Source organism: Haliotis cracherodii, unplaced genomic scaffold (assembly GCF_022045235.1).
Source record: "Haliotis cracherodii isolate W230 unplaced genomic scaffold, xgHalCrac1.p SCAF_17, whole genome shotgun sequence".
Classification (NCBI taxonomy): domain Eukaryota; kingdom Metazoa; phylum Mollusca; class Gastropoda; order Lepetellida; family Haliotidae; genus Haliotis; species Haliotis cracherodii.
In genome coordinates, this window is record NW_027266272.1 from 18,853,516 (window position 1) to 18,877,547 (window position 24,032).

The 24,032-nt window shown below is 39.5% G+C and overlaps 1 protein-coding gene across 8 annotated transcripts in view; it reads right to left on the reverse strand.

Annotated features, from left to right (window-relative positions):
* LOC139464938 (RNA-binding motif, single-stranded-interacting protein 3-like) overlaps nt 1-24,032 on the reverse strand; it is a 331,624-nt gene that overhangs the window by 263,088 nt on the left and 44,504 nt on the right. The window contains exon 1 of one of the 8 annotated variants that reach the window (XM_071246550.1): nt 20,782-21,477. The exons of the other annotated variants lie outside the window; for them this stretch is intronic. Coding sequence (XP_071102651.1) covers nt 20,782-20,868 — 87 coding nt within the window. The 5' untranslated portion in view covers nt 20,869-21,477. Of the gene's footprint in view, nt 1-20,781; nt 21,478-24,032 lie in introns of those variants that run through there. 8 annotated transcript variants of the gene reach the window in all.

The window sequence follows — 24,032 nt, forward strand, 5'->3', positions numbered from 1 at the left end:
ATTATCATGTAGATCAGAGGGTATTCATACCACCATAAGCATTATCATTTAGATCAGAGGATATTCATACCACCATAAGCATTATCATTTAGATCAGAGGATATTCATACCACCATAAGCATTATCATGTAGATCAGAGGGTATTCATACCACCATAAGCATTATCATGCAGATCAGAGGATATTCATACCACCATAAGCATTATCATTTAGATCAGAGGATATTCATACCACCATAAGCATTATCATGCAGATCAGAGGATATTCATACCACCATAAGCATTATCATGTAGATCAGAGGGTATTCATACCACCATAAGCATTATCATGCAGATCAGAGGATATTCATACCAACATTAGCATTATCATGCAGATCAGAGGATATTCATACCAACATTAGCATTATCATGCAGATCAGAGGATATTCATACCTCCATTACCATTATCATTTAGATCAGAGGGTATTCATACCACCATAAGCATTATCATGTAGATCATAGGGTATTCATACCAACATAAGCATTATCATGTAGATCATAGGGTATTCATACCACCATTAACATTATCATTTAGATCAGAGGGTATTCATACCACCATAAGCATTATCATGTATACCAGAGGGTATTCATACCTCCATTACCATTATCATTTAGATCATAGGGTATTCATACCAACATAAGCATTATCATGTAGATCATAGGGTATTCATACCAACATAAGCATTATCATGTAGATCATAGGGTATTCATACCACCATAAGCATTATCATGTAGATCAGAGGGTATTCATACCACCATAAGCATTATCATGCAGATCAGAGGATATTCATACCACCATAACCATTTTCATTTAGATCAGAGGGTATTCATACCACCATAAGCATTATCATGCAGATCAGAGGATATTCATACCACCATAAGCATTATCATGCAGATCAGAGGGTATTCATACCACCATAAGCATTATCATTTAGATCAGAGGGTATTCATACCTCCATAAGCATTATCATTTAGATCAGAGGGTATTCATACCACCATAAGCATTATCATTTAGATCAGAGGATATTCATACCACCATAAGCATTATCATGTAGATCAGAGGGTATTCATACCAACATAAGCATTATCATGCAGATCAGATGGTATTCATACCAACATACCAACAGTGTTTATATACACACAGAATCCGTGTCATTTCTCTTTCTAAGAGGTAATATTAATAACATTTATTTAACTGGACATGAAGATCTTTAAGTGTTATACATAGATATAAAATATTGTACCGACAAATGCAAAAACTACACTAAAATACCGAAAAAATCAGAAAGGAGAAACATCCTCATCTTTTGCATTTGCAAACAGGAAATATGACCAGTATGATATAAAAATAGCTTGGTTGCAATTTACAAAGGATATTGTTTTTGTTATTGAATAGAATTCTCAAATTTCTCGTTGAATCTGTCTGAAGAGTTGTTTGACCTTACAGTCAAACATATTGTTTATTGTGTTAAATCGACCACTCAAACCCGCAACTTACCTACATGTAATATTTCAGTTAAGACCATCTTAGCATTCACATAAATAGAGGATATTATGAGTGTTCATGTCATACTATATTTATGACACAAGTGTCTAAATACTTGAATTTAGGCACAAGTGTCATAAACATGGTCTGATATGAACACTTATATAATGTTCTATTTATTACTGAAGAAGATGTCTACACACATAGGCGAATTTACCTATAACGACTGCAAGTTGCAAAAGCAGCGGAACCACAGTTTGTCAAATGACGTTCAACAATCTTCAGCTAAGAAGTCGTTTCTAGTGTGACGTCATTCCGACGTCATGTCACAATAAGATTCGAATGACATCAGTTGACGTCCGGATGACGGAAACAATACACTGTTGTCTCGTGAGTGAGTGAGTGAGTGAGTAATTTTGGTCTTACGCGGCTTTTAGCAATATTCCAGCAATATCACGGCGGGGGACACCAGAAATGGGCTTCACACATTGTACCCATGTTGGTAATTGAACCCGGGTCTTCAGCATGAAGAACGAACGCTTTAACCACTAGGCTACCCCACCGCCTCCCTATTATTCAGACACACTATTGTTTACATCAGTCTTTGAAACATGAACCCTGCCTCCTTGTATGTAGAGTGAGCTCTCAACATCCACTGCATCAAGTGGCTCACACCCCCTCATCTGTGACCTGATGTAAGTATGTCATCTCGATCAAACAGTGACAATCTGTGTCATGATTCTAGGCCTGGGATCAGTCTTTCCAACACGGGATAGATGTCTTTACAAATACATACTAGGGCTGGGAGAGGTAACTCGGGTACCCGGGTCGGGTGGGTACTAAGTAGGACCCAGGTACCAACAGGACTACCCGGACCCGTGGTTAATCACGTAATATATTGTTAAATGGCAAAAGTTATCTAGAACTCTATGGCTACACTACAAGTCACTTATGTTCGCATTTCTTTCGGACAATGCACCCATTCCTTCTGATTTTTCATATGGTTGAATAAAGGTATAACTTAATTCAACTTCAGTGTATGAATGACCAGATTGTTTAATACATGTATCAAACTATGTTCTGCCAGTGCTATGCTAAAAATGTTCCCAATCTGACATTTTGAGACATCTCCTGAGACCACCAGGGTAGGGTCAGGTAATAGGGGGATGGGTACCTGGGTACCCGGGACTTGTCCCAGCCCCAATGAACACGCTCTGGTTATATAACAAGCATTTTCACTTGAAAAGATTGTAGTTCTTAATTGTAGTTCCACAAGAGAAAGACCTATTCAACTTGAATTCAATTTTGGTAGCCTGTCCATTTGATTCACACTTATAAAACATCCACAAATAATTTCTATATTAGGGCTGGGACGGGTAACCCGCTACTCAGGTCGGGTGGGTAGAACATTGGACTTGTTGCAGCCCTATTACATATGTTCAAAAATGAATTAGGTTGAGATAGCTATCATGAGGTTACGTGTCAATACAAAATGAGTGTCAGCTTAATGTGGGAGAAAAGCCAGAAGTGATGCAGGTCTAAGACGTTTACCACTTCAGTGAAACCCACGAGCAGGGGTATGGTGCTGACAAACCTAGAAACATAATCTGGGCGAACCAGGATTCGAACCCACAATCATAGGTTTCTGGCGTGCCCAAGGGATGCAACTCTGCACAGCAAATCGCGGCGCCTTAGACGACTAGGCCACCCGTTCCCCCTCCATACAAAATGAAGGACATGTAACAAGTTGTGGAATTTAACAGTAAAATACAGATAAGCTGATAACTGGAATACTGTTAAAAGCGGTGTTAAACCCAACTCACTCACTCACTACTAATTTCATAATCAGGACCTAGAAACCCGAAACCTGCACCAGATTCTTTAAAGTCTACTACGAAAAGCGGGAGTTACTCTGAATCTAAAGCCCCAAGTCTACATGGCTGGACCAAAATCAGACCTTCCAGTTAGAATAGGTCCCCAGCAACCTATGCTGGTCGTAAGAGGCAACTAAAATTGATTGGGTGGTCAGGCAAAGTGACATGGTTGATAGTGTGTCAACATACGCTGATGGTGTTAATCACTAATTACACAAAAACAATGTCTCAGTTTCACACAGGTCGCTAATTACAAAAAGACATTTTTCGTTGTTAATAATATCAATCACTAGATTGTCTGGTCGAGACTCATTATATACAGACCACCATCTGTAGCGGGAATATTACTGCGCACAGCATTAAACAACAAACCATTATACCAAGAAGAGACAGATCATTAAACATCAGTCTGTTCTTCCACTTGCCCAAACACTCAGTCCCATACACCAAAACAACACATCGCCAAGCCAAGGATGTCACAGCTTTCACCAGTTCAGCTATAATGAGAACCAGCAAGGCCTGTGTGTTGTAATTGTCTCCGACAGCAGCTATCACAACACTCAAACCGATTTCATGCTAACAATGAAAACAAAAACCAACACAAGTATTCATCACTAATTATGACAGTACGTATGTCAAGACCCCATATTTCAGAAGTGTGCAAGATCAGCAGATATCTTAATTAGAGCACCTGAGTAGATCTGCAGGTCCCCAAAAAACACAACCATCTTTGAAATGAAAGCGCAGACGGACCCAGGCCAGAATTCTTCTATTTTATGTCTTGTGTCTGCTGTTTTGGCTGTGCTTTTTAGAGGGAGAGAGAGAGAGAGAGAGAGAGAGAGAGAGAGAGAGAGAGAGAGAGAGAGAGTGTGTATGTTGTGTGTGTTGGGGGGTAAGAGAGAGAGAGAGAGAGAGAGAGAGAGAGAGAGTGTGTATGTTGTGTGTGTTGGGAGAGAGAGAGAGAGAGAGAGAGAGAGAGAGAGAGAGAGAGAGAGAGAGAGAGAGAGTGTATGTTGTGTGTGTTGGGGGAGAGAGAGAGAGAGAGAGAGAGAGAGTGTATGTTGTGTGTGTTGGGAGAGAGAGAGAGAGAGAGAGAGAGAGAGAGAGAGAGAGAGAGAGAGTGAGAGTGTGTATGTTGTGTGTGTTGGGGGAGAGAGAGAGAGAGAGAGAGAGAGAGAGAGAGAAAGAGTGTATGTTGTGTGTGTTGGGGAGGTAAGAGAGAGAGAGAGAGAGAGAGGGGGGGGGGGGGGGGGGGGCGGGGGTTGATGTATTTTATTACAGAAAATTTGGTCAAGTTCCTAAATTAAAAAAATACTTCCAGCAGGAACGTTTCAGGTCTTCCAGATTTAAATGGGTCACATGGTGAAATGAAAGTCTGGTCTAACTGGTTCTGTATAAAATAACTTAGACTCCAGTGTCTTAAATTTTTGTAATGTTTCTGTCATCAACTGTAAAACAAACACCCTCACGACAGTGCTTCATTTCAGTATTTCACTTAATGCCAAATATTTTGAGATCATTTCATCTTCATTATTTATTTTGTTACTAGGGAAAATAATTTAACATCAGGTTTTAAAAAAAAATAATTGTTCGTTGGACAGCATGTCAGTAGGTTGAAATAGAAAAAATCAATAAAATACTTTCAACAAGAATGTTTCAGGTCTTTGAGATTCAATTGGGTCAGTAGGTATGTCCTGGAAACATTTGCATTGAAATATTCTTTTTGCCTGATCTCCTTCTTAGAACACTTAAGTTGCTTGTTTTGAAGTAGTGACGGAAAATTGATCCTGTTTCATTATTAAGTTATAGTCCGCCCAGAGAGCGGAAGGTCCGGGGTTCGATCCCCGACCGCATCTTACCAAAAGACGTTAAAAGATGGTACTTGTTGTTACCCTGTCTGGCACTCGGCATTAAAGGGCTAAAACAAGGACTGGTCGGCTAGGAGTCAATATACTGGGGTATTCATGTTAAACTGCGGCATGGTATCTCAGTGAGCTAGCACTATAAATCGGCATCGGTCCGGACTAGTACAAGCAGCCACACAAACACACACACGTACATGCACGTCGCTATATAAGTGTAATAATCTTGGACGCCACTTTAAACCCCATTTCACCTCACCTATTAAGTTATCAGACTATTCAGTGGTCCCTTATAAACAAAATTGTTCAGGAATCTGTCCATTGTTTGCCAGCTTTTACCTGCAACTCTGCTAGAGTAAGGAATACAGAAAGTGTTATCTTCCAAAAAAAGCAGCAGGTGGTCAGTTCTTTATCATAAACAAGCATGAAATACTTATATTCATACATTTTCAGCCTAAGACAAAGTCGTTACTATGGAAACTTGAAAAAAAGTAATTTTTCAACAATCCCAAACTATCAAAAGGCACCAGTTCACCACTAGACCTATCTATGTGCCAAGTTTGGTTAAGATACTTCTCATGGTTTTTCAGTTCTGCTCCAGACATGAAACATGATGGATGAACAGATGGACAGAAGGACGGACGGAGAGCTCCCATGCCTATATCCCCCTTCCACTTCGCAGCGGGGGATAATAAAATGGTTCTGGAAAAACTTGCTATCCATTGTTTGACAGCTTTTACCTGCAACTCTGCTAGAGAATACAATACAGAATGTGTTATCTTCCAAGAGTGAGTGAGTTTGGTTTTACGCCGCTTTTAGCAATATTCCAGCAATATCACCAGAAATAGGCTTCACATCTTCCAAGAGAAAGCGGTAGGTTGTCAGTTCCTTATTATAAATGAAATGGTTCTGGAATAACCTGCAATCCATTGTTTGTCAGCTTTTACATACAATTCTGCTAGAGTAAGGAATACAGATATAGAATACTAAACGAGCTCCCGTGTAATACCAATCTTATGAAACGAGTGAATAGATCTGGGTTCTGATGAGCGAAAGCAACTATTGACACTATTACATGGGAGCGAGTTTAGTATTTTATTTATTACTTGCCATTTATAACTTTTTAGAATTATACTGTTGAGTGTGAATAGGGTGACACCTACATGATCCACAGCATAATCCAATTGAGTTTTACAGAATAATACTTCAAAGACGTCAAAAGTTTAAACGTATGAATTTAATACCATACGTCATTGAATAAGCCAAGGGATGTTGAGAGCTTTCAATATTTGTTCGTGAAACGTGTTCCGAGAGTACATAAGCATGCGTTTTGGTATTACACAATGTGTAATACAGCTATATGTTTATTAAACGGGTGAACTCTTCACGGGCAAGTAATAAAATGTGTTATCTTCCAGGAGAAAGTGGTAGGAGTTCAGTAGTTCCTTATTATAAATGAAATGGTTCTGGAATAACCTGCAATCCATTGTTTGCCAGCTTTTACCTACAACTCTGCTAGAGTATGGAATACAGAAAGTGTTATCTTCCAGGAGATAGAACCTCTCCCTGAATTCACAGAATGACACATGGGTCCCTTCATTACAATCCAAACACGTCAGATATACAGGAATAGTCGGCTCCATGCCGAAGGTAAGGAGCAGAAGATGGCTCACATCACAATATTGTTATTGTACTTCCGATAAACTCTTGCATGCCTGTAGCAGACAGGGTGGGTATGTTTCATGTTCTGTAGTGGGCCCCATTCCACAGTGTGATGCATGCGCCATGACCATTAAAGTCCATATGTACAAATGTTAAATAAAAGTAACAAAACTGTTTCCAGAAAGTCGGAATGGGTCCTAGGTACCGTATTTTCTTGAGTATAGTGCGCACCCATGTATAATGCACAGCCCCCTCTAGCACCGTACACCGTACCCCTTCAGCGAAGTCAGGCAAACGAACGGGTGAATTTGAGATAAAAAAATCACCAGACACGTTGATTTACCGTTTAAATAGTATTTTTTGTTCTGCTAGACATTGTTTTATAGCCAGGGTTTAAGATTACCCTGTGTATTTTCTCGTAAACTAAGCCAGAAACAGCATTCAGCTGTACACACGTTTTCTTGGAATCGACCAGTGATTCGGTCAAGACACACCCAATGATATAACTCTACAGGATTTAAATGCAAGGATCGGCAAAAATTAACTCTGTTTGCTTTGTTTTGTTTGATTTGTTTCTTTTGTTTAACTCCGTACTTGGCAATATTCCAGCTATATGATTGCTGTCTGTTAATAATCGATTCTGGACCAGACAATCCAGTGATTGATGTCACAAGCATCAATCCACGCAATTGAGATAAGATGACATGCATCAACCAAGTCAGCAAGTCTGACCACACAATTCTGTTAGTCGCCTCTTACGACAAGCATAGTTGCCTTTTACGGCAGGCATGGGTTGCTGAAGACCTTCTACCCCGGATCTTCACGGGGCACCTCCATATGGTTGGTGTAAGGGCTGACTAGAGGGAGATCATGTGATCAGGCCCTGTGTTGATTGCATATCATCATAACCCCAATGTGTGGATCCTTACTCATGCTCACTCACTCACTCACTCACTCACTCACTCACTCACTCACAGGCACAATGGTATGGTTTCCCTGATCACAAGTAACTAACATGGTGATACCAACGAAGCCCAAATTCTAGACTTGCACAAGTCTCTCAGGCAATAATTATTCCTTCAAATCTAGATTATATAAATAATAAGAACAAGTTGTCCCCACAGAAGATTGGCTTCCGTGTACTGTCCGCTTATCTAGACTTGCCAAATCATAAGGATAGAATTACTATACACCACTAGACTTGCCAATCATAAGGATAGAATTACTATACACCAATGGACTTATCATTCAGAAAAGCCTTGATATAAAACACCCAATAATAGAAAAGAGAAAAGGAATGAAATAGAACATGTGTCATCAGTCTTCCAACAATGTTCGGGGCGGTCGGGTAGCCCAGTGGTTAAAGCGTTCGCTCGTCACGCCGAAGACCCGAGTTCGATTCCTGACATGGGTACAATGTGTGAAGCCCATTTCTGGTGTCCCCCGCCGTGATATTGCTGGAACATTGCTAAAAGCGGCGTAAAACCATACTCACTCACTCACTCACTCCAACAATGTTCAATGCCATTCTAGGCATAAATACACCATGACAAATGTTATATTTGGGATAACACTTTCTGAGTAAAGTACAGATTCTTGTACTCAAAGTACGTGATCTAGACTACCAGTTGTGGGATTTTCATTTTGTGGAAGCCTCGGCGGCTGAGTGGGTTAGATCGCTGACTTTGTGTGCTTGCCATTAGGTGCCTCACTCTGGTCGTGTGGGTTCGAATCCCAGACGGGACTCAACCCAAAAAGTATGAGAATCTGTACTTTACTCAGGAAGTGTTATCCCAAATATAACATTTGTTACATTTGAGCACTTTCTAAATGACAATGTGTGTTAATAAATGCACCAAAACCTTTTATTGTGAAACATTGAACAAAAGCCAGCAAATCTGATTGGATGATGAAACCAATTGGTTGGCTGTCTTATCTTTCTGCCTTGTGGATAAGACACTGGTTATGCCCATGTAGAAACAACACATTCAGGACACTTTCCTCTCCTTGAGTTTACAGTTCTGCCAACTATGTCAGGGGTCTATCCCAGATTCACCAGAGTGCCCCTGGCAGGAAAACTGGGGGGGAGGGGGGAGGAAGGGGTTGGTATTTTGTTCAGAAGGTTCTTATTTTCTTAAATTCAGATGGAGGCTTATCTTAACATTGTATTTTGAGAGAACATTCAGTGCCATAATATAAAACTAAGCGTTACAACCCCTTCCTATTTATTCGTCCTGTTATCAGTGCAATACGAGTTATTTCTACATAGCCATAACATTACCTATTTGTTAAAGATACTAACATAAATTGGGAACATTTTCATGATATTTGCCGCAGACTTGGGGCTGAATGTCACTCACTGCCTCTGAGCATGTCTTGATAAATTTCTGTATGTCCATAACATGTAGACAGAAATTAATGTCACTTGGCTTTGCAATCAGTCGTATCTGACTGATGGTGTGCGCTCTGTAGCTCACCTTGTGCAAGCTGAACGTTCATTCTGGGCCAAATTCTTTTGGGTCCACTAGCCTGAACTTGTCCCTTGCCATTATTTTCATGGACATTAATTATGCTGAAGCTTAATGCACACCATACCAAATTTCATCAAATAATCTCCAAAAATGAACGACCAATGACCAAAAATATTCTTTTTATATGGCTGCCATAGAAACCAAACAGAAATTACTTGAAGCAGTTTGAGAGATAATATTGGTGAGATCATCAATGGAGAGCTTCTGAAGCATTTTTCTTTTGGCTTCAGAGGCAAATTGGAAAATAAAAAACGATACCAGTATTTTCGTCCAATAGTGGGCATGGCCATATTAAGTCACAGTTAAAACCCGTGAAGATCAGGGTTGGAATAGGTCTTCAGCAAACCATGCTTGCCATAGGAGGCGACTAGCAGGATTGGGTATCCGTCTCACTGACTTGGTTGATGCATGTCATCGTATCCAAACTGCATGGAAACAGTCTCATGATGTCAGTCACTGGATTGTCTGGTCCAGACTCAATTATTTACAAACCGCCATTACATAGCTGGAATAGCTGGGGCATTAATAAAAAAAAAGAAGAAAAAAAGCCAAAGTTAATGTCAAAATTTACACATCTGGAGAATCTGACATTCTTTTATTTGGAAGCAACAAAACTTTAACGAAACTTGAGTATAAACAGAGTCAGAGTGAAGGTTGTTTCTTTTCACAGTGGTCTAACTTTAGCCTACCGATCATGGAATTACTACCAGACATCAGCTCCACTGTTTTGTTATGACGACACAAAATAAGCCAAGTCACCCACCAAATTTCACCAAATGCTATCTGTGACATTGAGGGGGGGGAGGGAAGGCGGCACAAATTAAACTTTCGAAAATTTAACATCAAAACTGTAAAAACTTTCGCGATGAGAGTTCAACTCTAAACTGCTAAACATTCTACTAACTGCCAAAAATGCAACATTATCGGTTATTCAATACCTTAACTGCTGTTAATATGAGAAGAAATACCTTCTTTTCATACTCATAACTGTATAAACATATTAGGCTGCTGTTTTATTGGACAGAGTCACATTAAATGTTTTTAGAACTGAAATTGAGAAATCAACAGCCAACAGCCAGAGGAATATGACACAAGATTGTAAGAAATTACCAAGTTGTGATTTGTTTGTTAGTTGTGAATACAAAAGTTTATTGTTGCCACCTTGATAGCATAACTTTTGTGGGGTTTTTACATTGAAATTTTGGGTATTTTTCATGTAAATGAAAATCAAAGGCGGGTAATTTGGGAACACGAGAACCATGGGAATGGATCTAGGGTTCAGTGTTGGTTTACTGAAATACAAGGCCTGGAGATGCAGACAATACCCACGAGATTGAGGTCACTTTAACTGTGTTGCTGGTATTCCTACCCTGACAGAGAGGGATGCTGCTCATAATATCAACCACTAGTTTGTCTTGCTCAGACTCATGTCATTACACACCATCTAGATGCAGCTGGACTATGTGTGACAGAACCCAACTAACAAACAAACAAAAATTATCTAATACCTCACCGTCGCCTTCATTTGATTGAATTATTTCTGGAGGAGAACCAATTAATGAAATCCCTGGCGATGTGAGCGAGTTAGTGTGGCCGTACGCCGTTTTTAGCAATATACCAGCAATATCACTGCGGGGAACACCAGAAATGGGCTAAGTATTGTACCCATGTGGGTTATCGAACCTGGGCCAAGCAAACACTTTAACCACTAGGCAATGGTACCCCATCTTCCCGAGGCAAGAGAGTTAACTGACTGTAAAAGTCCAGTTTCCACCCTTTGCCGAACTAGGCTGGAATTTCTGGGCTTGATCGTAGCACCACCAGTGGTTATAACGAGTTATGTCCCCTCAATGCCTCTCTTATGAACCAAACAGATTCCACCTCTCGTATCACTTCCATTTGCGTCAAACAAAATGGCGGCACCCAGTTATGATGATCTGATCTACGATCAAGATCTATATTGTGATAAAACGGGTCTTACATCGCGAAGTGCATCAGATCACATGACCACCTTGATTGAAAACATGAAAAGATTTGGAAAATATCTGTTGACAATGGAATCCTGCAATCGACCGAACTCTGCGTGCAGTTTACGAACCTAATTTCGATTTCATTGTGAGATTTTGATTGGACTATGCATAGACTTGTTAGTCCAGCTAAAATATAACTAATTAATAATACCAGCCTTGTTCGGCAAGGGTGGAAACTGGACTTTTATAGTCAGTTATTTTTAAATTTTAAGCATGAATTAAAAACAAATGGTATTGAGGGGTGAATAGAAACTTTTACCACTCTGACAGTAATATGATGGACAAAAAATCAAATGAGCAAAATTTTAATCACAGGTTTGTCTGATCAATTGAGATTCAAATCTGGATCATATGCATTCCGAGGGAAAGAATTTCCACTTGGTAAGCACCTTGCCATAACAGAACAACTGCCCCAACAGGAGTGTATATTCACATTGATATACACTGACATTAAAGAACCAACAGAGAGGCCAGCACCAAGCATGAATCACCTCAATACATAGCACATGTGAGTACCTTGTATCAAAGGGAAACGCCAGACCAACAGGTGCCCTTTCAGACCTGTGCTTCATGCAGTGTCAGGGTGGAGCCCTCCAACAGGTGCCCTTGTTGGAACAGAGGTCAGTGCAGCAGAGAGAGCTATTTCATCCTTGATACATTTACGTATGTCTTTGGGGTTTGTGTTGAAGCCAAACTTGTTCCAGTTGTCATTAGGTGTGAAGGGTAGAATAGGTCTTCCCATTCTTGGAGATATTATTGTTTATAGGTTACTGTTTAGTGGTGACGGAACAGTATACTGAACATGGAGCTATTTCATCCTTGGTACATTTACGTATGTCTTTGGGGTTTGTGTTGAAGCCAAACTTGTTCCAGTTGTCATTAGGAGAGTGAGTGGGAGTGAGTATGGTTTTACGCCGCTTTTAGCAATATTCCAGCAATATCACGGCGGGGGACACCAGAAATGGGCTTCACACATTGTACCCATGTCGGGTATCGAACCCGGGTCTTCGGCGTGACGAGCCAACGCTTTAACCACTAAGCTACCCGACCGCACCATTAGTTGTGAATGGTAGAATAGGTCTTCCAATTCTTGGAGATATTATTGTTTATAGGTTACCGTTTAGTGCTGATGGAAGACTACATAGGCAGTGTCCGAAATAACTGCCTGCCTGCCTAGCTGGGGCTAGTAACTTTTCTGTCAGGATCCATGAAATTTTCCTCAACCTGCCCGACTTTCTGGCATTTAATATTCTATATTACTAATTACATATTCAGTTTTCTCCGAGTAGATTCTCAAGTTATTGTTTGCGTTATTTCAAATGAAGGAAAACGCGATTTTAAAATTGTTTCAAACACTGACAAAAGGTCCCACTCCTCCATACCTCCACCGCCCTTATAAACCATCTCTGTGTTAACACATGGTACTTGATGTTACCCTGCCTAGTGGTTAAAGCGTTCGCTCGTCACGCTTTATACTTTTATATGAAGATATATCTTCATTTTCCTCCCCCCTCAAAAGCCATGCCTCATTTTTTAGACTGTCTTATCACGGAACACCCTCTTTTAGACAGTTTTATGGGATTAATAACAGAAGTTCCATCTTGGAGGAACAGACACACCAAAAAGGGAACAAATGTGTTGATTGATGAAACTAAGTAAAGGAACTACCATTATGTGTTTGAGTTCCAAAGGAACGTTTATACCCCAGAATGCAAATCTGAATGACATACATATAACTGTAATTATAAAGTTATATTTCTGTGAAAACTATTTGCACCAGTCCTAACTAGCGTGGCAAATTAGCAAACTTTCCTGGATAAATAATGAAAGGATTATATGTTACAAAGATTCATAACAAATAATAGACAGTTAATAAGTTATCCTCCAAGAATGAACCCAACCCTTAAAACTTAATCATTTCACCCTACTTGCAAAAAAACCCCACTTCTTAAATAACAAAAGACACCAGATCATCACTTGCTTTAAAGTTTTGCAAAGAAATGTTGAACCATATAAGAGTGATGGTTTTGACATAAAAGGTGACTGATGGACAGACAGACGGACGGACAGACTCATTCCCTTCAATCTCTGTTCCCACACAAAACTCAAACTCACCACTAAAGTACCATCCATGTAGTATGTTCTCCTGATTCAAAGAGCGCCCCCCCCCCCCCCCCCCCCCCCCCTCATCAGTGGATCGTTGGATACCTGTCCAATCTCATTAAAATCAGATCTTAGTTCTCGCTACCGCTAAACAAAGATCTGAGGACATCCCATTACGGGTCACGTCAGACCGACCTTGCGCATACTTTGACTGACCAATGGGATGACCAATCAGAAGGCAGCTTTCTCGTGCTTTACGGCACTTATTTCAAATTGGCGATTACGCTTCGAAACATATTTTGACAAATTATTGATTAAAAATTTGATACCTGAACAAAAGAACATTCTGGAATGGCTAATAGATGGTCTAGATTGTATCGAATCAGTCGTTAAGCCCGTAACTATCGTTCGGAATACCCTGTGTTAAAGTTTTCGAGGTTGTATGATTAGAAATCACATACCGACTAACACTTTCATGATCTGTTAAGTGATTCTCTGATTGGTCGGATGAAAGGTCGTTCTGACGTGACCCCTCATGGGATGTCTTCAGATCTTTGTTTAGCGGTAGGTAGCGAGAACTAAGGTCTGATTTTAATGAGATTGGATACCTGTCTCCCTTCTCCTTATCATAGAAGATAAAGTCTCCACACAACGTGTAAGATTACAATGTAACTGTTTTAGCTAAGGAGGTGCCAGACAAACAGATTCTTATCAGTGTTTCAGCTCAGAAACGAACCAAACTAGTTGAACCAGTACACTGACAAGAGCCTTTTGCACAGTTTCACCTTTCACAATACCTCAACCCTGTATCTATCATACAGGGGGCGGTCGGGTAGCCTAGTGGTTAAAGCGTTCGCTCGTCACGCCGAAGACCCGGGCTCGAATCCCGACATGGGTACAAGTGTGAAGCCCATTTCTGGTGTCCCCCGCCGTGATATTGTTGGAATATTGCTAAAAGCGGCGTAAAACCAAACTCACTCACTCACTATCATACAGCTACTTCCCCTGAGCCACCATGGTCCAGTGGATAGAGTGTCTGTCTGGAGAGATTTAAGGTTAGTGGTTTGATCCCTAGCTGCATCATGATTCGAATTCTGGTTTTCCACCATCATGTTTCTAGAAATGTCTGCATGTTTGTGGATTTCATACTATTACGAAAGTAGTAAATGTCTATGACCTGTTTCACTTTTTCGGTGGCACATTTTCCTCTGCACATCTCACAGGTCACCAATCAGGTGAAGTTGAGCAAAATTGGTTGCTCATGATGTTAATCACTGGATTGTCTGGTCCAGACTTGGATATATACAGACCGCCATCACATCGCTGTCATGTTGCTGAGTGTGACGTCAAACAACAAATAAAGAAACAAACAAACAAACACAGACTTTCTCACACTTATGACCATAATTTGATTGGATAGATATTTTTAGCAGTGTGTCTCTCGAAAAAAAATCAAATGGAGAAAGGGTCTCAGATATTTCTCCTAACACAGTTGAGATATGAAGCTAGACTTCACAATCGAGGATGCTGCTTCCAAAAACAACCACCCTCCATCTTGTCTTACATACAACATACAAGCATTTACTTTTCCAGTGGAGTTTAATAGGCCCCAAACTCTCTGCAGCTTGTCCTAACAGGTCATAAAGTTGGATGGGATGAAGGGCTGGGATGAGTCTACTACCAGGTACCCACCCCACTATTACCCGACCCCACTGGTTTGTCTGGCCCATATTGCTGGATCATTAACCTACCAAGCAGGTGCCCTTTTGACCTACTTTTTGACAGTAACTTTCAAGCATTTCAAAAATGAAACTTCCATATGTCTTTAATCACAACTCAGAGATGTGACAGGAAGCAGAACTAAGTAAGGATAAGATATATGGATGAGCAACTTCTTTGCAACCCTGCAGATGGTCTCAAGAGATAGGAACAAAATGTCCTTTTGGGAATAGTTTGACCATAGCCTTGGCAAAATGTATTTAGATACTCGTATAAAACAATCTGGTCATGCATACACTGAAGTTGACTGAAGTTTTATCGTTATTCAAACAAATTTAAGTCAGAAGGAATGGTTGCATAGGCAGAAAGAATTGTGAACATTAGTGGCTAGCAGTGTAACCATGGAGTTCTAGATAATTTTTGTCTTTAAACAATAATCACGTGACTACCATGGGTCCGGGTAGTCCTGTGGGTACCCAGGTCTTACTCAACACCCATCCAACCCGAGGACTCGAGTTACCCGTCCTAACCCTAAAACGGTGATCAGACTCTGTGACAAGTTTGTGCGCCAATGTCCCCCAATGGCATGGCAACTATGTTTGTCGTAAAAGGCGACTTACGGGATCGGGTGGTCAGGCTCGCTGACTTGGTTGATGCATGTCATCGATCCCAATTGCGTGGATTTGATGCTCATGATATCAATCACTGGGTTGTCTGGTCCAGACTCGATTATTTACAGACCACCGTCATATAGCTGGAATATTGCTGAGTGCAGCGTTAAACAACAAACCAACCAACCAACCAACCAACCAACCAATGGCATTGGACGTTGCCCATAGTATCAATCACTGGTTTGTCTGGCCCATATTGCCCTTTTGACCTACTTTCTGACAGTAACTTTCAAGCATTTCAAAAGAGCAACTTCCATATGTCTTTATTCCCAACTCAGAGATGTGACAGGAAGCAGAACTAAGTAAGGATAAGATATATGGATGAGCAACTTCTTTATTACAATTAGGAGCTACCTAATGGTGTAGGTTCTAACACCCTTATCAAGCGGGTGCTTTTTAAAGAAGAAGAAAGTAGAACAGCAACCAGCACTAAATGAAAACACTTAACTACAAATATATAATATTGTAAATTTAGGCATGAGATAATTCCTATAAATGCGTGTTTAAGATTGTAAATGTCACATTTCCTCCGATGCAGCCACTGCTTATTCATCGTTTATTCAAGATTTTGGAAACAAAAATACATGCCGAGTCCCATTTTTTTCAGTCAAACTGCTAAATTTAGAGTGTCCCATTTTAACATGGCTATAATGTACAGGTCCTGCTCCCCTAATGTCAGCGAGGTGATTAATGTTCGTATCAAGCCCAACCAAAGTAACATGTCAACCATTACCAGGCACAGCACACAAGAATAGTGTGGTAACATTAGCGGCAAGCAATTTACATCTATTTTATTCTGAATGAAAGGTTAGGTTTAAACAAGGCAATGGTGCTAGTCAGTCAAGCTGTTGTTTCTTTGCTTTATTCATCATTTGTATTATTATAGCATTATTATAATTGAACTGTTTTATTTCCTTTTTGGGGGTTGAGTGAGTGAGTTGTAGTAGTAGTAGTAGTTGTTCTTGTAGTAGTAGTAGTAGTAGTAGTAGTAGTGAGTGAGTGAGTGAGTGAGTGAGTGAGTGAGTGAGTGAGTGAGTGAGTGAGTATGGTTTTACGCCGCTTTTAGCAATATTCCAGCAATATCACGGCAGGGGACACCAGAAATCGGCTTCACACATTGTACCCATGTCAGGAATCAAACCCGGGTCTTCAGCATGACAAGCAAACGATTTAACCACTAGGCTACCCGACCGCCCCAATAGTAGTAGTAGTAGTAGAAGTAGTAGTAGTAGTAGTAGTAGTAGTAGTAGTAGTAGTAGAGTAGTAGTAGTAGTAGTAGTAGTAGTAGTAGTAGTAGTAGTAGTAGATTTGTTTGTTTTTGTCTGTTGTTTCATGACGCACTCAGCAATAATCCAGTTTTATGACGGCGGTTCTTGTATACTCCAAGGTGCATTGTCAAAGTGCAATTTCTTATAACAATGTAGCTCAAAACAAATTTTGCTTTTGTTTTTTAAGCCAAGTACAACTCACAACATTCTCACTCATTTCTTGTCAAGGATGGATAAAGCTAATAGATTGTTCCGATTCATTTTAAGTGAAATCAAGCTTCTTTAGTTAACACAAACGTTTGCGTTTGTGGTTTCATGACGCACTCAGCAATATTCTAGCTATATGACAGCAGTCTGTAAATAATCGAGTTAAAATTTATAGTCACACTGGTAGTATTAAAGCCATATTATGACAAGCTAGTTCTACATTAATAATATATAAATTATGACTCTTTCAAACCTGTTGACAAAGAACAGAACAACTTGACTTGTAGTAGTAGTAGTAGTAGTAGTAGTAGTAGTAGTAGTAGTAGCAGTAGTAGTAGTAGTTGTAATAGAAGTAGTAGCAGCAGCAGCAATATTAGCAGCAGCAGTAGCATTAGGTTGTAGTAGTAGTGTCTACAGTGCTTATGTAATAGTAAGTTAAGGTAAAAACAAAATTTTAGATTTTAAAATATATCACGATCTCTAGAGTAAAGGTTGGATAACTTATAGCTGTGGTCAAATCCCACTCCACATAATACTAACTCAGTGACAGTAGCCAGCACATGTAAATAACAAACTGACTAGTCAGTCAGTGCTGCCACAACTGTGCACATACACACAACACTGCCACAAGGTCCTGTACATCCATGGCAGGGCTGGAATATTGCTGACTCCATCACAAATAACACCTCGAACAAACTTAACTTGTTTATTGGTCCTATAAATATCAGAAAACACATCGCCTGATCATGTACCTCGTTCATCTGACAGAGTAAAGTATTGTTTCCAGGCTCCATAGCTTCTTTCAAAGTTCATTCATGAATCAAAATTATAGTCAGTGTTTTTTAAAACAAAACTTTTAAACGTACAATTAAGGACGAGTCCATTCAGGGCTTCCTACAGGCAAGCCGGATGTAGCCTTGTAAACACTTCCCGAACCGGGATCTGCCACCCCACCCTTGTATTGCTGAGCGAACATGGTGAAGTGGCCACCACCATCCAGTAAAGAAACACAACGTAACATTCCACAGTTCAATAGGAAACCACAGTCTCCACATATATCCTTCATATTTTCTTAACTTAGTGAGTGAGTGAGTGAATATGGTTTTACGCCGCTTTTAGCAATATTCCAGCAATATCACAGCGGGGGACACCAGAAATGGGCTTCACATATTGTTCTTAACTTAGTACTCCCATGACATGTACAATATACAGCAAATAAGTCAAATCTTAATTTGTGTTTAAGCTTGTTTGTTTGTTGTTGTTTGAAACAAGTCTGACAGAAATGTTAGCAAAATATTAACATGAATCCAACACACTGAAAAAAATGATCATTAGAATGTGTACATGAGGTATACATTATTTAGAATCTTAAGATTTGGATGTTTATTTATTTGTTGTTTGATGCTGCACTTTGCAGTATTCCAGCTATATGACGGTGGTATCCAAATAATCAAATCTGGACCAGACAATCCAGTGACTGACATCATGAGCATCGATCCACACAATTGGGATACGATGACATGCATCAACTAAGGCAGCAGTCTGACCACCCGATCCCATAAGTCATCTCTTATGACAAGCATGGGTTGCAGAAGACCAATTCTGACCTAGATCTTCACGGCAGAATTAGTGTTTAAAGGATGCAATTAATTGCAAATACACTTATGTAATTTCTGTAAGATTAAAAACAAAATACATGCAGATTAAAAATAAATCAGATATATATTTTGAGTGATGTAAGGTCATGTCATGTCCACCCATCTCAATTCCATTTGTCCAGTCATTCCTTCAAGTTCTGGTACACAAGGGGAGATGACTCTTACCATAAGTCAGTGGCAAGTCACTAGTGAGCATCATAGAAGTCATGTGAGATAAACACAGGTTAAACCAGTGACGTCACTACTATGTGACATCACGTTCTTCATTCTGGCTCTGTGCACTGTTCACGTTCGACCTATATCTTCCTGTAAAGCTATACAACGATATCATACGTCTGATTATTATGCCATATGCAGTAAACTACGTTTATAACGATCACGTTTAAAACGAACTGACGGATATAAGGAACTGGAGTTTTTTATCCCGTTTATTTGCTGTATATATGCTGTATATAGGATTATAACGAACTACGGTTATAACAAACTAAAATGGTGGTCCCTTTGGGGTCGTTATAACAGTAGTTTATACTGTACACAGCTGAAATAGAAATACAGTAAACTACGTTTATAACGAACACGCATAAAATTAACTACGGTTATTACGAACTAAAATTAGTGGTCCCCTCAAGTTCGTTATAACCGAGGTCTACTGTATGTAAATAAAATTGTGTGAAATTTTATTATGTATTGTGTTATATTGACAATTACGTATATTTGTATATATTATGTGTCTCACATTATGATCAAATATAATAAACAATTCTCATTTTCCTAAAAATCTTTCACCCATAGACAATTGAGGAATATTTTTTCTCTTCACAGCCAACTGAGGAATATTTTTCTCTTCACCGTGAGCCAAATGAGGAATATTTTTCTCTTCACAGCCACTGAGGAATATTTTTCTCTTCACAGCCAACTGAGGAATATTTTTCTCTTCACAGCCAACTGAGGAATATTTTTCTCTTAACAGCCAACTGAGGAATATTTTTCTCTTCACAGCCAACTGAGGAATATTTTTCTCTTTATAGCCAACTGAGGAATATTTTTCTCCTCACAGCCAACTGAGGAATATATTTCTCTTCACAGCCAACTGAGGAATATTTTTCTCTTCACAGCCAAATGAGGAATATTTTTCTCTTTATAGCCAGTTAAGGAATAGTTAATAGTATTGTTACAAATATTACACATCACAAGTGTGTCAGACAACAGGTCTGACAATGCTGATACAGTGTCATGATCAGAATACATAATTCATATTTACATGTCTGCCAGTTGTGTTGTGTAAATGTGTCACATTTCTCCTGCCGCACGCAGGGAGCAAGCAGAATAAAATTAAGTTTCAAATATCTAAAAAGAAATTATCATGCATGTGTATTATATATTTGCATTCTGGTCTTTAAAGTCAATTACCAACTACAATTCATTTCATTCATTCATGAATCTTCACATATTTCTTGGACATACAAAACTACCAAATTGAGTTTACCATATATGGTATTTGAGTAAGTAATCCAACAATTAATAATAACGCATTAAAATCAAAGAAAGTACATATGAAGTCCAATATTCATGTATGTTAATTGAGTCTGACATCTTAATATAAATCTTAGCCTGTATATTTCAAATCACGTCAGTACATAAAAAATATCGGTCACCATATATGGTAATCTTACCCATAATACATCTTGAACTTCATCTGCACAGATCTGATAGGATACAGAACCGTCATGGTAACCATAGGCAGGGGATCCAAAATCCATGGTGTATAATCCAGTTATCGAATATCAGAGTTGACCACAAAAACACAAGAAGTGGCTTGTGGTGAGAGGAGGATAGTGGAAGTGCGTCTTGTTGCGTGAGTCACTAATATCATTCCTTCATCACAAGCTTGGGATGAAACATGTGACTGAGAAAAAATACAATCACAAAATAAAATCTACACTCTAAGTTTGCCAGCCATTAAGGTGTAGTGTTGATAGGTGATCTGAGAGGGGTTTCTAGGTTAAAGTTGTCCAGACTTGAGGTATGAGGTTTGCCTTAAAGGAATGGTCATTATTCTACACAGCTTGCGGCAGCAACAGTAACAGCCCTGACTCAATCATAGTGGTAAAGGTTGAGAGGCAACTCCACGCTACTTGACAAATCAAACGTGAGAGGAACATGTATGGTTAGTTATCACAACGGAAGAAAGACACATCAAGCTTTGATGGCAACAGCTCTGTACAGTCAGCAACAACAAGTTCCACTTTCTTGATTCATGACTCTCCCTTTCACTGATAAAGCCCACTTCTGCACCGACTGCCCGCCCCACCGCCAGCTCCAACATGTGCACAACCTACCTCCCTATCTGATGCATGGCAGCAGACACAAGCATACACGCACAGAATGGCAGACGCACAGTGGCAGACGCGAACATTACAATCTACCTAGAGCCTAGGAAGGAAAGTAAACTGGCATCCAACTGACTGAATGTCATAGCCAAGGGAGGTGGAAGCGTTATGACCACTGCGAATATGTTTGTAGTTTTGCATAGGTGGAGCAGACGTACTTGTAGATTAAGGCAAAAAGCAGACAGAAAAAACAACAGAGGAAACGATAAAGAGGGGATGTGAACTTTATAACTGCCTGTTATTGCCAGAGGAGGGAGATGACCATGGATTGTATGAACAAAACACTTCGGCAGCAGCCGTTGATGAGAGTGGATATGAAGGTAAAGCGGCCGCGAGGCAGCAGCAGACGTGTAAAGGGAACATGAGGGCAATATACAGATCTGAACCTGCCCGGTGTCAAGTTTTCTGCAGGGAAAACTGGGAGCACTTGCATAAATTTTTATATAAACACAGACTCAGAATGTGGGAAGGGTAAGTGAGTGAACTTCGTTGTTTCATGCCTCTATAACCCCACAGCTGTACCACAGCTATATCAGAGCCATATCGCAGCCATATCAGAAGCAAATCGCTGCTATATCAGAGCCATATCGCAGCCATACCACAGCCATATCAGAAGCAAATTGCTGCTATATCAGAGCAGTATTGCAGCCATACCACAGCCATATCAGAAGCAAATCGCTGCTATATCAGATCGAGCCATATCGCAGCCATACCACAGCCATATCACATGCAGCCATATCAGAAGCAAATCGCTGCTATATCAGAGCAGTATTGCAGCCATACTGCAGCCACATCACAGCAACATCACAGCAATATTGCAGCAATATCACAGCCATTTTTCAGCTATAATTACAGTCATACCAAAGCCCAGATATATCACAGCCATATCGCTGCCATATTGCAACAATATCATAGCAATAACAAAACTCTTAAGCCATATCACAGCCATATCGCAACCATATCGCAGCCACCATGTATGGAATTAATCAAGGTATCAGGTCACGATGACCTACAGTCAGCCATGTCACACATTGTAACCTCTTGATCCCAGCCTAAAGTTTCCATTTTAGTATTACCGTTAATGTCAAATATGAAATTGCTGAAAACAAATGATTGCCCTGTTGGCAAAATCTTACAGTAAGCACATAGGCCTCAGACACAAACAGTCATTTGAATGTTTACATGTGGTATTGCTTAAGTTTGTTTGCTTGCCGCACTCAGCAATATTCCAGCTATATGACGGCGACCTGTAAATAATCAAGTCCTAGCCAGACAATCCAGTGATCGATATTGTGAACAATAATCCATGCCATTGGGGTAGAATGACACGCCAATAACCAAGTCAACGAGTCTGACCTCCCGATCCATTTATTCACCTCTCAGTACCTCTCAGCAATTTCAACCCGTAATACTCCAATATTTCCATTTGATCATCTTCTTTAATATGGATAAACCTCATTAATCTGGATAGTCTACTGTGCAGCCAATTTAATCTGGATTATCTATAGAAGAACCTCCTTAATCTGGACAGCCTATAGATGAACCTCTTTAATATGTATAGTCCAAAGATGAACCTCTTTAATCTGAAAATCCTATAGATGAATCTCTTTAATTTGAATAATTTATAGATGAACCCCATAAATTTCAAAAGTCCATAGATGAACCTCTTTAATCTGAAAAACCTGTAGGTGAACCTCTTTAATCTGGACCGTCTATAGATGAATTTCTTTAATTTGAATAGTTTATAGATGAACCTCTTTAATCTGAAAATCCTATAGATGAACCTCTTTAATCTGGACAGTCTAAAGCAGAGCCTATTTAATCAGAACAGTCCATAGATGAACCTCTTTAATCTGAATAGTTTATAGATGAACCTCTTTAATCTGGACAGTCTATTGCAGAGCCTATTTTATCTGAACAGTCTATAGATGAATCTCTTTAATCTAGACAGTCCATAGATGAACCTCTTTAATTTGAATATTTTATATATGAACCTCTTTAATCTGAAAATCCTACAGATGAACCTCTTTAATCTGGACAGTCTATAGCAGAGCCTATTCAATCTGAACAGTCTATAGATGAATCTCTTTAATTTGAATAGTTTATAGATGAACCCCATAAATTTCAATAGTCCATAGATGAAATTCTGTTATCCAAATAGTCTAAAGATGAACCTCTTTAATCAGAGAAGTCAATTGTGAAACATCTTTAATCAGAGAAGTCAATTGTGAAACATCTTTAATCAGAGAAGTCAATTGTGAAACATCCTTAATCAGAGAAGTCAACTGTGAAACATCCTTAATCATAGAAGTCAATTGTGAAACATCCTTAATCAGAGAAGTCAATTGTGAAACATCTTTAATCAGAGAAGTCAACTGTGAAACATCCTTAATCAGAGACGTCAACTGTGAAACATCCTTAATCAGGGCAATCAATAGTTCAACCTTCCTAATGAGAGAATTTGATCCTGGGACCTCTTTAATCTGGACTAATAATAGTTAAACCTCCTTCATCAGGGATGTCTTTTCCCCCTG